The sequence below is a fragment of the Vanellus vanellus genome (genome assembly GCF_965231255.1).
Source record: "Vanellus vanellus genome assembly, chromosome: 26".
Taxonomy (NCBI): Eukaryota; Metazoa; Chordata; class Aves; order Charadriiformes; family Charadriidae; genus Vanellus; species Vanellus vanellus.
In genome coordinates, this window is record NC_138931.1 from 6,019,725 (window position 1) to 6,033,563 (window position 13,839).

Sequence of the window (13,839 nt, forward strand, 5' to 3'; positions counted from 1 at the left end):
CCCAGAGCTGCTTCTTGGCCCCTCGCTGGCTCCGCCCCGCGGCCCGTTTAACGGCTGTTTTTTCCTTTGCACACGGCACGCAGGGGTGAGGGCGGGGGAGGGGGGCGTGGCCGGCGGCTCCGAGCCTGTGGGCGGGGCAGCGGAGCGACGTGCCTTTCTACCGAATAGAAAGAGCCGAACGGCCCGCGGGAGGCGGGGTCGGGAGAACAGACATCCGGCGGAACCAATGGAAGGAGAGAAACCTTTCCCGCCCATTCTCTGCCTCCGCCCCTCGTGTTGTTTGTTTGTGCTGAGGGGAGCGGGGCGGGGGGGGTTTGCCCGGTCCCCCCTTGAGGGCTGTCGGTGGGTCCCGCCGCGTCTGCCCGGTGCTGGGTCGGGCTCTCTCCGGGCAGCGGGGCCTGACAGGGCCCGTAGGCCTTAGGGCCGCTCCACACAGGGCGGGTACCGCCGTCCCTCCGCCTCCCCCCGGGGCAGGACGGAGCTTCCCGCCCGAGCCCGGGCCCTGTCATCACCCCCGCGGCCGACCGAAGGGCCTGGGCTTCAGGTGGAGCCTGGAACGGTTTAAACCCGGGTTGTGAGCCCGGAGGTGCCCGGAGGAGGCGGCGGCCGTCGGCACTGAGGTGAGGGGGAACCCCCTCTCAGGTGTCGCTGAGGCGAGCAGTGCCTTTTGAGTCCTTCCCTGAGTGTTTTTTCAGGAAAATCCTGTGTGTTTTTCAGGAAATAGAGAAATAAAGGCTGCTCCTGCCCCGTAGGGTAAGATAAGGGCAGTGAGGTGACACAGCAGCACCGGAGTGGGGGATTTGGGCCGGGGCTCCAGGCAGGGGGTTGATGTTGAGAGGCAAAATTAGTCATTGCTAAGGGCAGGGATAAAATATGGCCAAAAATAGCCCCCACAATTCCTGGTCTGTGGGAGCAGGGACCGTCACGGGGAAGGGGGTGTCGGAGAAGAGTGTATCAATGGAAATAAAAAGATTTCTCACGGTGAGCCTGTCCCGGCATCAAATCGAACCCGATTTTAGTCGACGAGGTTAATTTTTGTGAGAGAAACTTTGGATTTTTAGAGAGTGAGGGCGGATGGCTGACAGGAGCAGCTTCGGGAGCGCAGCCCCTGCCCCGGGATGGTGGAAGGAGCTCAGTGGAGCAGGTAGGGAAGACCTGGGGGGGCAGAGGAGGAGGAGGAGGAAGAAGGCACCGTTACACTGTCACTCTCCCCCCCCCCCCCCCCCGGAGTATCCCACGCTGTGCCTCAGTTTCCCCCTAACACCAGGCAGGGTGTGGGGGGCACTGGGCAGCCCCTGTCCCCCACTGCAGCTGCCATGGGGGGGCTCAGGGGTCCCCCCCACCCCACTCCAGCCCCACAGCTGCTCCCGGTTCCCCCCCCCTCCAGGAGGGAATGCCGCCTGCACCTGCCCCCAAGCAGCAACTGCCACAGGCGCCTGTGCCTGTCTGGGCCCCCCCAGCTGTCCCCACTGCTCCCCCCACAGCCCCCCAGCTCCTTCCGGGGGGGGGGGCTGGAGCAGCTGCCCACCGCGGCATGCAGGGGACGTGCGGCACGGGGGCCCTGGGGACGCTGCCAGCTGCTCCCCGAGGGGCGAGGGACGCTTGCTGGGAGGGGATCCGTCTCCCCCCTCCCTCCCCGGGGACGGGGTCAAGCCAGGCCCCGGCTGCGGCGCTGGCGGCATGGCTGCGGTGCGGCGGCAGCTCATGCGCAGGCAGCTCCCGCTCGTGTCCTCAGATGAGCCCGTGCCCGCAGGGAGCCGCAGAGCTAAATGCGGCGAGAGCTGCGGCGCCTGCGTCACCGCACGCCGGCTCAGAGCGGGCTACCTCGCTGCCGGCGGGGAAGGGGGGTGCTGGTGATGGCGGTGGTGACACGGCACTGCCGACACCCTGCCCGGCACGGGCCGCACGCCACGCACACGGCGGCGAACACGCCATGCAGCTGTGTTAACACGCCTTACATGCGCCACGCAACCGTGTGCACGGCAGGGCCGGTCTGCACACGCCAGCGTGCTCGCACCAGCCGTGATACCCACAACACACATGTGCTGTGCCAAACCCTCCTCCCTCCTGATCCCCCCACGTACCCCCGGCTTCCCCCCGGTGCCCCCCACAGCTGCCCCGGCTCTGGGGACACCCCTGGGGACAGGGCCCTGCTTGGGTCAAGGTGGACCCCCTTTGTGTCCCCTCCCCAAGTCCTCAGGATGTCTGTGTGTCCCCGTAGAGCCATGAGGGTCCCCAAGACACCCCAAAACACCCCCAGAACGCCACTGAAAGGGGTAGAAAATACCCCTGCCCACCCCCTCCATTATGGCACCAGTGACACCCCCCCCCCCAATAGGGACAGTTCCCCAAAGGAGCGAGACGGGGCCGGTTTGGGTTTTTCATTCACTTTTCCGCATACTTTTTTTTTTTTATTTGTTACAAACATACAATTCTTTAAATATAGACTTGTAAAACTCCATTTGCAAAAATCTGCTACGGTAAGGAGTGCTCGCTAGCATGAGGAGTTCGTCACGTCGGGCGTCGTCTTTGCTAGTGGTAAAATCCAGGACCTGCCTTCGGCAACCGCCGGCCGCTCCCCGGCGTCTCCCGAAGCCGCCCCGCCGGCCGCAGAGGAAGGGAGAAGGGGGGGGAAAGAGACGGGATTTTCCCCCCCCTCCCCGGGCGCCGGCAGCCCCGCGCTGGGCCGCCTAAAGTGCATGGTTTGCTTTATTTTTTGTTTTTCTTTCATTAAAAAAATAAGAGGAATAAAACTTTCTTCTTCTTCTTTCGTCAAGGTACTTCGGGGTGAACGGTTTGGTCTCTCAGCGGATATCGGTCGAAGCCAGTCCCGGCCCCGGCGGCTTTTGGTGGAGGATCCGGTTCTCGGTGGAGGATCCAGTTTTCGGTGGAGGATCCGGCGCTCTCCCGCGCCGATGTTTTACCAACCGTCCAGCACGTTTCCATCTCTACAGAACGCCGGGGATGGGATCCTGCCTGTGCCGGATCCGCTCTCGGCTGTTGAATCGGCACCGCTCCGAGGCCAGAAATCTCCTGGGCCTCCCGCCTGTTGGCAACGCCGCGGTTTTGACGCCTCGACGCCACCGGCTTCCCCAAAACGCAGTGCCAGAGAGACGCCGGCATGGAGACTCCGAGATCTCGCCTACCACCGCCAGCCCGACGGTCGCCGCTGCCGCGGTGAGAAGCCACCCATGCCGGCGCTGCATTCTTCACCGGTCGTTCCTCTCCCGGCTCGATCCGAGATCCATTCCGGCGCCTGGATTGGGGATCTCACGCCGACACGCCAAACACCAGCACCGCTTGACACCGGCACTGCTGGCTCAACCGGCTCCGCGAGGAAGAGGAGGGCGATGGCGCCTGCGGCCGAGCCTCGCCCTAACGAGGAACATCTCTCCGAGCATCCGCGGAGATGCCGGCGAGCCGCCGCCGTGCCGAGCCGGTTCGCGTTTCCCACCGGGAAACCTCTCCCGGCGGCGAATATCTGCTGAGAGACTCCTTGTGCATCAGCTCAAGTACCGTCATCGCTCGCTCACGCTTCTTCTTTTTTTTTTTTTTTTTTCTGTTTTTCTATTTTTTTTTTCCTTTTTTTTTCTTTTTTTTAAACTTTTTGTCTTTTTTAAAAGAGAAGCCGGCGAGGGGGCGTTTTTTGTTTTTTTTTTTTTTATCGCCAACAAGAGAAACGGCCGCTTTCCCCGGCACAGCAGCTCCGGGGACCGCTCACCTCTCCCCGAGTCATCCTCCGCCGGCAGCGAGGGACCACGAGGGGATTCTCCTGCCCTTCACCCCAAAACGGCTGGAAACAAGGCAGGATAATTCCCATTTTCTTCCATATTTTTCTCTTGGAGGGGGGGGGGGGGGGGGAGGGAGGGGAAAAATTGAAGCGGTTTGAAGTTTTAACGGAGCCGCCGACGGCTCCCGGCTCTCGGCCCAGACGTTTTGGGTATTTACATCGATTTTGGGGCGCTATACAAGATTTACAACATTTCTTTCTATTTTGTTTTGTTTCTTGATTTTTTTTTTTTTTTTTTTTTTTTTTTTTTTGTACAGCGATAGTCGCGCTCTCAAACCGTCCCTTCTGGGGCAACAGAAATCTGGAAGCTCCGAGAATTTGGGATATTTTTTTGGTTCTCCCCCTCCCCGTCTTCCGGTTTAAAAAAAAAAAAAAAAAAAAAAAAAAAAAAAAAAGAGCAATTTGCCCGTTTTCTACAGAATCCAAACCAAAAAAAAAACCCAACCAAATTTCATATATACACACACACACACATATGTGTATATACAGATATATATATATAGAAGGGAACAACCAAACCCTCCCAACCAGCGGCAGGGAGACGTTTTCGGCGACGCCGAGGTGCGCTGCGTGGCGAGATGCCGGCACAAACCCGGCTTCGGCGTAACCGTCGTCCCGCTTTCCTCGGCAAACACTCCACCGGCTCCTCTCGTTGGCGCGACGCCGGGGGGAAGGGGATGTGTGTGTGTGTGGAGGGGGTGTTCCCCGCCGGCTCCCCCTTTCTCGGCACCCCGGAAACCAACTGGAAAAAAAAAACCCAACAAATAATCCCAAAAAAAACCCCCCAAACTCACCAAAAAAAAAACCCCACAACACAACCAAACCCCATTTTCCCCCTCGCAGAAGCCACCCGAGTCCTCGCTCGCGCCCGAGGCTCGGCCGCCCACCTCTCCGAATCGCTCTCGCCGGTCGCTGGCAGGTTAAAAAACTCTTTTTTTTTTTTTTTTCTCTTGGATTTTGCTCGGATTTGGGGATGGTTTTGGTTATTTTTCCTTCCCCCGACGCGCTCTGCTCTTCTCACCCGTTTTGCTGGAAGGTCAAATGGAGCTGCGGAAGGTTTCTGTACATAGATACATCGCTTCTCCGGCAGGAGAAAGGTTTCTGGTTGCCAAAGCGAACGCTGGGTCCCGTTTTTATGGGTTTATTTTCTTTCTTTCTTTCTTTCTTTTTTTTTTTTTTTGGCGTTATTTGCCTTTTTTTTTTTTTTTTTTTTTCCCTCTTCCACGTATTTCCTAAACGGCTACGGACAGCCGAGCCGGGCCGGCGGCGACCCCGGAGTAGAAAGGTAAAGGCTAAATTACTGCAATTCAGCCAAAAAAAAAAAAAAAAAAAAAAAAAAAAGAAAATAAAAGAATATATATATATTTTTTATATATATATATATATATATATGATCCTCTTCAAAAATAAAAGGAGAGGTACCGCCTGCCTCTTCGCAACTGACTCCCGGCAACCCAACGCTGGCAAGTCCATCACCGCGGAGCCATTGGCGGCCGAGCGGTGGCCGCCATCTCCCTCCATCCGGAGCCGTCCGCGGCGGTGTTTTGTTGTTTGTTTTTTTTTTTTTTTTCGGTTTCTTTTTTTTTTTCCTTTTTTTTTTTTTTCGTTTGTTGTTGTGTTTGGTTTGTTTTTTTTTTTTCTCTCCGCGGCAAAGAACCGAAGGTGCGGCGAACGCCAAACCGAGAAACGATGGGTGGATACAGCAGGACGTCACTGGAAAGAGCTGCCTTAGGGTACAAAATACAGTACGGACGCGGTTCGGACATGGAGATAAAAGACTATTGCTCCCGTGTGAGTGAGGAAACCCAGTCCTTTGCGACGGAGAAGAGTTAAAAACGGGATAAACGGAAGAAATTCGCCTTAAAAATCCCTTTAAAAAGAGCTACGGAGGCGGGGGATGAGGTTTGGAGGACGGACGGACGGACAAGACGACGTCCCCCGGGGCTCCGTTGGGTTTTGGGGTGAGCCGGAGCGGGGGGACAGAGGCGGTGCGTCCCCCCTCACCGCCGCCGCCGTCGTCGTCGCCACGCGAAGACGAGTCGCTGCCGGCCGTTCCTCGCTTCCCAATAAATACGGAGCGAGCGGAGAGAGGGAAGACGCCGGGATCCGCGATAATAAATTAAAAAGAGAGCGGAGGGGAGTTGGGGGGGTGGGGGGGCATGCGCAGGCTCCCGAAAAAGAGCGGAAAAAAAAACCCCACTTTAATTAAAAAAAAAAAAAAGTCCTAAAATTGGAGAAGCCGTCGGACAAGAAGACCTGAAACTTTGGAATGAAGAGCGCTGAAGCCCGGTCAGCTCAGACTTCCTGCGATAACCTGGCTCCAAAAAAAAAAAAAAAAAACCAAACCCCAAAAACCTTTCTGGAACGGGCAGGATGAACCCGAATTTAGCTAAAATAAAAAAAAAAAATATTAAAAATAATAATAATTAAAAAAAAAAGGAATATTTGAGAGTGGAAAAACCCCATTTAATACGAGCTGGCGGGACCCCGCGGGCTCCGGTGCGGCTGGCCGAGGCGGCAGAGCCAGTGTGGCCAGGTGGGAAAACCACACAAAAAAAAAAAAAAAAAAAAAAGAGAGGAAAATAATAAAAAAAAAAACAAAACACACCAACCCCAACCCCCCCCCCCAGAAAAAAAAAACCCAAACCCCCAACACCGAAGGCCCCGGCTGCCGGGTCGCGGTGCTCCCGAGCCGCCGGCGTGAGGTACTGAGGAAAGGCGGCGAGTTGGAAAGAAAGAAAAACAAAACAAAACAAAAAGAATAAAGAGGAAAAAAGGGCAGATTTTGGTGCCCGAAGGTCCCGGTGAAAGGAAACCCGGCCGGCGCGGAGCCGGCACGTGCCGGAGGCCGGTTGGTTTGGCGAGAAAGGAGGAAGAGGGGGGGGGGGAATATCTCGCGCCCCGTCGAGTTTTCCTTGTGCTTTGTGCCTGCGTGAACCTGCCTCTCCCCAACCCCCCCCCCCCCCCCTCCCCGAGGGAAAAAAAATAAAAATATATATAGAGAGGGAGCTAAAAAAAAAAAAAAAAATCATCAAAAGAGAGAGTGTCTTCCTTAATTTTTTAGGAACCCGCCAGCGTCGCGCTCGCTGGGGGGTGCGGGTTCCGGTTGGGACGCGCGGAGTTTAGCGGTTTGTATCCCCCCCCTCCCAAAAAAAAAAAAAAAAAAAATTTACAAAACCCCAGAAAAAAAAAAATCTGGAAAGAGGAGGGGAAAAAAGAAAAAAAAAAAACCAGAGGAAAAAAAAAAATAAAAGGAAAATAAAAGAAAAATATATAAGAGAAGAGAGAACGGACGTTGGTCCAGAGACGGCCCCCCCTGCTCCCGAGAGCTCTCTGCCCCCCCCCCCCACTTCCCGCACCGCTTCCCCGCACGGCTCCTCTTCCGCCGGTTGAGGATTTCGGTGCGCGGCCGCCGGCCCGGCAAACCGCGGCGGCTCCTCTGCGGGCGGCGATGCTGGTTTCGGTGCCGGTCGGGAGGGAGCGCGGGGAGGGGGGCACCGTGGCAGCGTTGGGAGGGGAGAGGGGATCCGGGGGGGGGGGGGGGCTCCCCCCCTTCCTGCTTCTCCGTCCCCCCCACCGCCTCCGTGACGGGCAGAGAGTCCTTTGGGAGAGGGGGGGGGACGGCGGCGGCGGGTGCGTGCGAGGACACGGTGTCGCGGTCGGTGTCATGGTCGGGCCGGTTCCTCTCTCCGGCGGCGGGTTTATATTTTTTTTTTTTGGGGGGGGGGGGGGGGGAGGCCCGGGGGGGAGATGGGAGAATTTGGGGGTGATGGGGGGGGGGGGGGGGAGTTGTAGAGCCGGCGGTGGGTGTTCGGAGCTCAGTCGTCGTCCACGTCGTCACCGTCGGAATCGTCGCCGGCGCCGCTGCCGCTGCCGGGTCCCGGTGGTCCGGCGCGTCGGTCGTAGAGCTTATCCCGCTGACGTTCCTGGATGTCGCGCATCTCCTCGGCGTAACGGCAAAAAGCTCCCCCGAACTTGGCCCAGGCCTTGTAAGGAACGGTGATGGCGTTGCGGTAGGACGGCTTCACCTCGCTCACCCGCAGGAAGACGCCGTATTTGTTACACCCCACGTCGAAGAAGAAGCGTTTGGAGTCCACGGTGATGGAGGTGCCCTCCGGCAGCTCCCCGTAGAGCCCCCCGCCGCCCGGCCCGCCGCCCCCGGGGCCTCCCAGCTCGTCCTCCTCTCCCCCGTAATCGTCGATGAGTTTAGCCAAAGCGTCGCGGAACTCGATGAGCCCCTGGGCGGGCAGCGCGATGGTCTGACCGCTCTGCAAACCGGGGGGACCCCCGGGGAAACCCCCCGCCCCTCCGGGCCCTCGGTTGACGGTTTGACGGATACGGAGGAAACGCCCGCGTTGATTTTCCTTCAGGTCCAGGTAGTATTTCCGATTCTCCCGCACCAGGAATTCGCTTTTGAGGGCGCGACGGGGGCCGGCGCCGGCGCCGTCCTCTCCCGGCGGCCCGGTGGCCTGGGCGAGTTGTTCGGGGCTGGAGGGGCCCAGTTGGGCGTAGTGCTCGATGAAGTCGCCCAGGTAATCGCGGAACTCGGCCGCCACCGCCATGGAGAGGGTGAGGCGGCTCTTGGACCCCCCCGCCCCCACCTCGGCGATCTTGAGGAACCGGCCCTTGGCGTTCTGCTTCACGTCCAGGTAGAACCGTTTGTTCTGGATGTCCAACCGTTTCGAGGCCAGCTCCTGCGTCTCCTGCTCCGGGCCGGCCCCGCCGCCGCCGCCGGACCCCCCGCCGGACCCGGCCCCGGTCCCTCCGCCGCCGCTTCCTCCTCCTCCTCCTCCTCCTCCGCCGCCGCCGCCGCCTCCTCGGCCGGTCGCGAACCCGCCGCTGCCGCTGCCGCCGCCGCCGCGCTCGCTGCCGCTGTCCCCGTCCGCCATCTTGTCCGCCCGCGCCGCCCCGCGCCGCCCCGCTTCCGGCGCGCGGCCCCGCGCCGCCCCGCCCCTCTGCGACAGAGGGGTGACGTCACCGCCGCACTCCCCCCCCCCCCCCTCCCAACACACACACACACACGCACTCCCCGCCCGCCGCGTCCCCGCGCGCCCTCTGCCGCCGCCGGAGCCACGCCCACCGCCGCCGAAGCCACGCCCACCGCTCAGGAGAGCACCGCCCCACTGATAAGCCCCGCCCCCCTCCGCTCCCGGCTGTCAGTCACGGCCGCGGGCAGCTCCCATTGGCCGCGCGCTGTTGGGGCGGGGGAATTGAGGCACAGAGCCCCGCCCCCTCCGGCCGGGGGTGGGTGGGTGGGTGGGTGTATGACGTCATGGCCGGCCTGCCTGGCGTCATCGAGAACGGCGGGGGAGGGAGGGGCTGCACTGGGGGTGTGGCAGCCTCGGGGACCCCCCGGGGGGACCTTTGGGGACCCCCAGAGCCCCGCCCACTCCGGCCTGGAGACCTATGACATCACGGCCGACCCGCCCGGCATCAGCGATGATGTCAGCGGTGGGCGAGGAGAGGCCCATTAGGGGGTACCCGGCGGCCTCCGGGTGCTGCGCGGGGTCTCCTGGGACCCCCCGGGGCCCTCCCGCATCTCCTGCGGCCTCATGGGGACCTCCCGGGGACCTCCTGGGGACCCTCTGGGGACATCGCAGAGCCTCCTGAGGCCATCACGGACCTCCAGGGGACCCTCTTTGGACATCCCAGAGACTCCCGAGGCCACCACGGACCTCCTGGAGACCCTCTGGGGACATCCCAGAGCCTCCCGAGGCCACCATGGACATCCAGGAAACCCTCTGGGGACATCCTGGGACATCCTAGAGCCTCCAGAGACCTCCTGGGGACCCTCTGGGGACATCCCAGAGCCCTCCTGAGGCCACCAGAGACCTCCTGGGGACCCTCTTTGGACATCCCAGAGACTCCCGAGGCCTCCAGGGACCTCCTGGAGACCCTCTGGGGACATCCCAGAGCCTCCCAAGGCCACCATGGACCTCCCCAGAGCCTTCTCAGGCCTCCAGGGACCCCGTGGGGACCCTCTGGGCACACTCTGGGGACATCCCAGAGCCCCCCCAAGGCCACCACGGACCTCCAGGGGACCCTCTGGGGACATCCCAGAGCCTCCTGAGGCCACCGTGGACATCCGGGAAACCCTCTGGGGACATCCTGGGACATCCTAGAGCCTCCTGAGGCCTCCAGGGAACTTCTGGGGACATCCTAGAGTGGCCTGAGGCCTCCAGGGACCCCCTGGGGACCCTCTGGGGACATCCCAGAGCCCCCCCAAGGCCACCACGGACCTCCAGGGGACCCTCTGGGGACATCCCAGAGCCCCCCGAGGCCACCACGGACCTCCAGGGGACCCTCTGGGGACATCCCAGAGCCTCCCGAGGCCACCATGGACATCTGGGAAACCCTCTGGGGACATCCTTGGGACATCCTAGAGCCTCCTGAGGCCTCCAGGGACCCTCTGGGGATGTCCTAGAGCCTCCTGAGGCCTCCAGGGGTCTCCCCAGAGCCTCCTGAGGCCTCCAGGGGTCTCCTGGGGACCCTCTGGGGACATCCTAGAACCTCCTGAAGCCTCCAGGGACCTCCTGGGGATATCCGAGCCTCCCGAGGCCACCATGGACCTCCAGGAGACCCTCTGGGGCCATCCTGGGCCATCCTAGAGCCTCCTAAGGCCTCCAGGGACCCTCTGGGGACATCCTAGAGCGGCCTGATGCCTCCAGAGACCTCCTGGGGACCCTCTGGGGACTTCCCAGAGCCTCCTGAAGCCTCCAGGGACCTCCTGGGGACATCCCAGAGCCTCCCGAGGCCGCCATGGACCTCCCCAGAGCTTTCTGAGGCCTCCAGCGACCTCCTGGGGACCCTCTGGAGACATCCTAGAACCTCCTGAGGCCTCCACAGACCTACCGAGGACCCTCTGAGCCCGGTGACGGAGCGGCTGCCCGGGCACGCGCACCTTCTCCCCGTTGTCCCCTGCAGGACACCCGGCAGCAGGAGGACCCACAGCCTTGGAACAGGTTGACGGGGCTCTACATGGCGCATGGGGACAACCCAACCCCTGGAGCCACCACCATCGTCTGGAGAAGGTTTGACCATCCCAACGGTGCTGCCAGGGCCACTCGGAGAACGTCACAAACCACCACAGCACTGTGGGGCGGTGGGACCGAGGCGGTTGTCCCCATCAACGGGACCGAGGAGGTGCCATGGGTCAACAACAGGCTGGTGGCAGTGGTTTGTGTGACCATGGGGACCTGTTTTGAGGCCCAACTGCTGCTCGGGAGGGACAGGAGCCACCTTGTGAAGAACCACCCAGGGACCCAGCACCCGCTCAGCCCCACCCCAACCCCTGGAGGGTGCTGGAGACCATCGCCGGGGGATGGGGGTGACCGTGGGGAGGTGACGTGGCGGTGGCGGCGGACATGGGCCACCGGGATGGACCTCAGGGGACTTCTGACCCCGTGGTGGACACCACCTTGGCCATGTGGTGGGGCCACCCAGGAGGACAGCGCCCACCTGTGGGCCCCCCTCCAGGGTGCAGAGCTGGGGCACAGCCCCGACCTCCATTTGGGGGGGGGGAACGACACCTTGGGGGGGGCTGTCACCCTCCTTGGGGTCACCCTTTGGGGGGGGGTGGGGGCTTCTTTTGGGGACAGGGGTGTCCCCAAGCAGGTCTTCTGGAGCCCCCCCAACCAGGGGGACACTGAGGTCCCCAACAGCCGCGTCCCCCCCCAAGGGCAGAGTGAGGGGGAAGGTGGGACACCCCCCCCCACACCCCAAAAACCACTCCAAGGTCATACGCACCCCCCCGGGGGGTGACACCCCCCCATGTCCCCTCCCCACTTATGATGGGGCTGTGAATTCACCCCCACGGGTGCTGCCCCCCACCCCACGGCACCCATGGGTGCTGCCCCCCACGGGTGCTGCCCCCAGCCCCATAGGTGCTGTCTCCCACCCCACAGCACTCATGGGTGCTGCTCCCCATCCCAAGCCACCCACGGGTGCTTCCCCACCTCATGGGTGCTGCCCCCAGCCCCATGGCACCCATGGGTGCTGCCCCCCACCCCATAGCACTCACAGGTACTGATCCCCACCCCATAGGTGCTGCCCCACGCCCCATAGCACTCACAGCTGCTGCCCCCCACCCCACGGCACCCACGGGTGCTGCCCCCCAGGCTCTATCCCCTGCCCCACAGCACCCATGGCTGTTGCCCCAGCCCCACGGGTGATGCCCCCTGCCCCACAGCACCCACGGGTGCTCCCCCCCACCCCCAAAAGTGCAGACAGAGTCGGGGTCTCCACACACAAACTCTTTATGGGGGACACACACACACACACAGTGGGGACGGCTCAGACGATGCCCAGTGAGTGGTGGGGGTCGGCGTGACCCACGGCGACCCCCCCCCCGAGTGGGTGCTGTGGGGTGTCCCGTTGGGTGGGGGGGGGTGTTCCTCAGTGGGGCAGCTCGTGGGGGATGAGCTTGTAGTGGGCGCCGCAGGAGGGGCAGCGCTGCGCCTCCCCCTTGTGCAGCCAAAACCAGACGACACAGCTATTGTCCTCTTCGCCTGAGGGGGAGGAAGAGGAGGGTGGGACGGAGGGAGGGACACGGGGGGGGGGGGACGGACAGATGGACATGGAGCTCAGTGGGGGGTGGGGGACAATGGCATGACACAGGGACACACACACGGGGGGGGGATGATGTGGGGATGGGACGGGACACGGACAAGGGGAAGGGGACGCGGATGGGGGACACGTGGACATGTTGGGGGGGGAGAAGGGACACAGACATGGGGGGGGATGGACACACGGACACGGTGGTGGGACATGGGACACACAGATATGGGGGGGGGGAGGGACACACAGACACAGGAAGGGGACATGGACACACAGACATGGGGGGGACCATGGGACACACAGACATGGAGGGGAGGGGGGGAAGGAACACAGACATGGGACAAACGGATCCAGGGCGGGGGGGGACAGGACATGGGACAGATGGACATGGGGGGGGGGGACAGGGGACATGGGGGGACACAGAGGGGAGGGGGGACAGGACACACATACGAGACACACGGACCCAGGGACACACACACACACACGCACCAGTACACAGACACGGGATGGATGGACACGGAAGGACACACGGACATGGGGGGGGGTAATGGGGGGGACGCGAACAAGACGTGGGTGCAGTGGGACACACGATGACACTTACAGACGCAGCCCACGATGCGCTTGTTGGTGATGGAGGGGACGAGGTTGGGGTCCTCCTTGGTCCCCGCGTAGCGCTTGGGCCGGAACATGCTGTAGGGGTCCTGGGGGGGGGGGGGGGCGGGGGGGTGAGCAGTACCCCCTGCCCCCTCTCCTCATCCCCCCCCCCCCTCATCCTCTGCCCCCCCCATCCCCATCCCCTCCCCCCCCCCTCCCCTGCCCCCCCATCCCCATCCCCTCCCCCCCCTCATCCTCTGCCCCCCCATCCCCTGCCCCCCCCATCCCCTCCCCCCCCATCCCCATCCCCTCCCCCCCCTCATGCTCTGCCCCCCCCATCCCCATCCCCTCCCCCCCCTCATCCTCTGCCCCCCCCCCCCCCCCCAAGGACATCCTGTCCCTGACCCCCCCCAAATCCCCTGAACACCCCCAATAAGCCCCTCCCCCTCCTCAGGCCCCGCCCCCTTTCGCCCCCCCCCCCCCCCGCACTCACCAGGCCCTTGTTCATGGCCTCCATCACCTTCCGCTCCAGCCCCGTCGCCTGCTCCTCATCGCTGGCCAGGCCGCCTGCGGGGCACCGCCGTTACACCGGGAGGCCGCGGCCTTGTCCGTCCATCCCTCCCCCCCCCCCTCCACCCCGTACCGCCGCTTCCCCCTCCCTCCCTCCGCCACCCCGCTCCCCCCACCCCCTCAGGGCTCACCGGGGACGGCGAGGTGGCGGGCGGGCGCGGCGCGGGCGGAGACGGCGGGCAGCAGCCGCAGGGCCGCGCTGACCCGCAGTAACCTTGAGGCCATGGCGGCGGCTGGGGCTGGCGGCGGCGGGCGGCAGCGCTTCCGGGGGCGGGAGCGGAAGCGGAAGTGAAGGGGCGGGGCCTGCGGTTGAGCCACGCCCTCTCCCG

At 62.6% G+C, this 13,839-nt stretch overlaps 2 protein-coding genes across 2 annotated transcripts; both read right to left on the reverse strand.

The window, feature by feature from the left end:
* Window positions 1-7,150: 7,150 nt before the first annotated feature.
* On the reverse strand, window positions 7,151-8,679 carry LOC309681910 (transcriptional regulator protein Pur-beta-like; the record flags this gene model as incomplete). The annotated part of the gene is made up of 1 exon (XM_082495880.1): window positions 7,151-8,679. The coding sequence occupies one exon, from the start codon at window positions 8,677-8,679 to the stop codon at window positions 7,609-7,611; it is 1,071 nt and encodes a 356-aa protein (XP_082352006.1). The 3' UTR covers window positions 7,151-7,608.
* Window positions 8,680-12,027: 3,348 nt separating this feature from the next.
* Window positions 12,028-13,782, reverse strand: COX5B (cytochrome c oxidase subunit 5B). Its single transcript, XM_082495706.1, has 4 exons — window positions 13,642-13,782; window positions 13,434-13,507; window positions 12,948-13,047; window positions 12,028-12,297 (listed from the first exon to the last, which is right to left on the reverse strand). Exons 1-4 carry the CDS (start codon window positions 13,733-13,735, stop codon window positions 12,185-12,187), a joined length of 381 nt encoding a protein of 126 aa, XP_082351832.1. The 5' UTR covers window positions 13,736-13,782; the 3' UTR covers window positions 12,028-12,184.
* Between the last annotated feature and the right edge of the window lie 57 nt (window positions 13,783-13,839).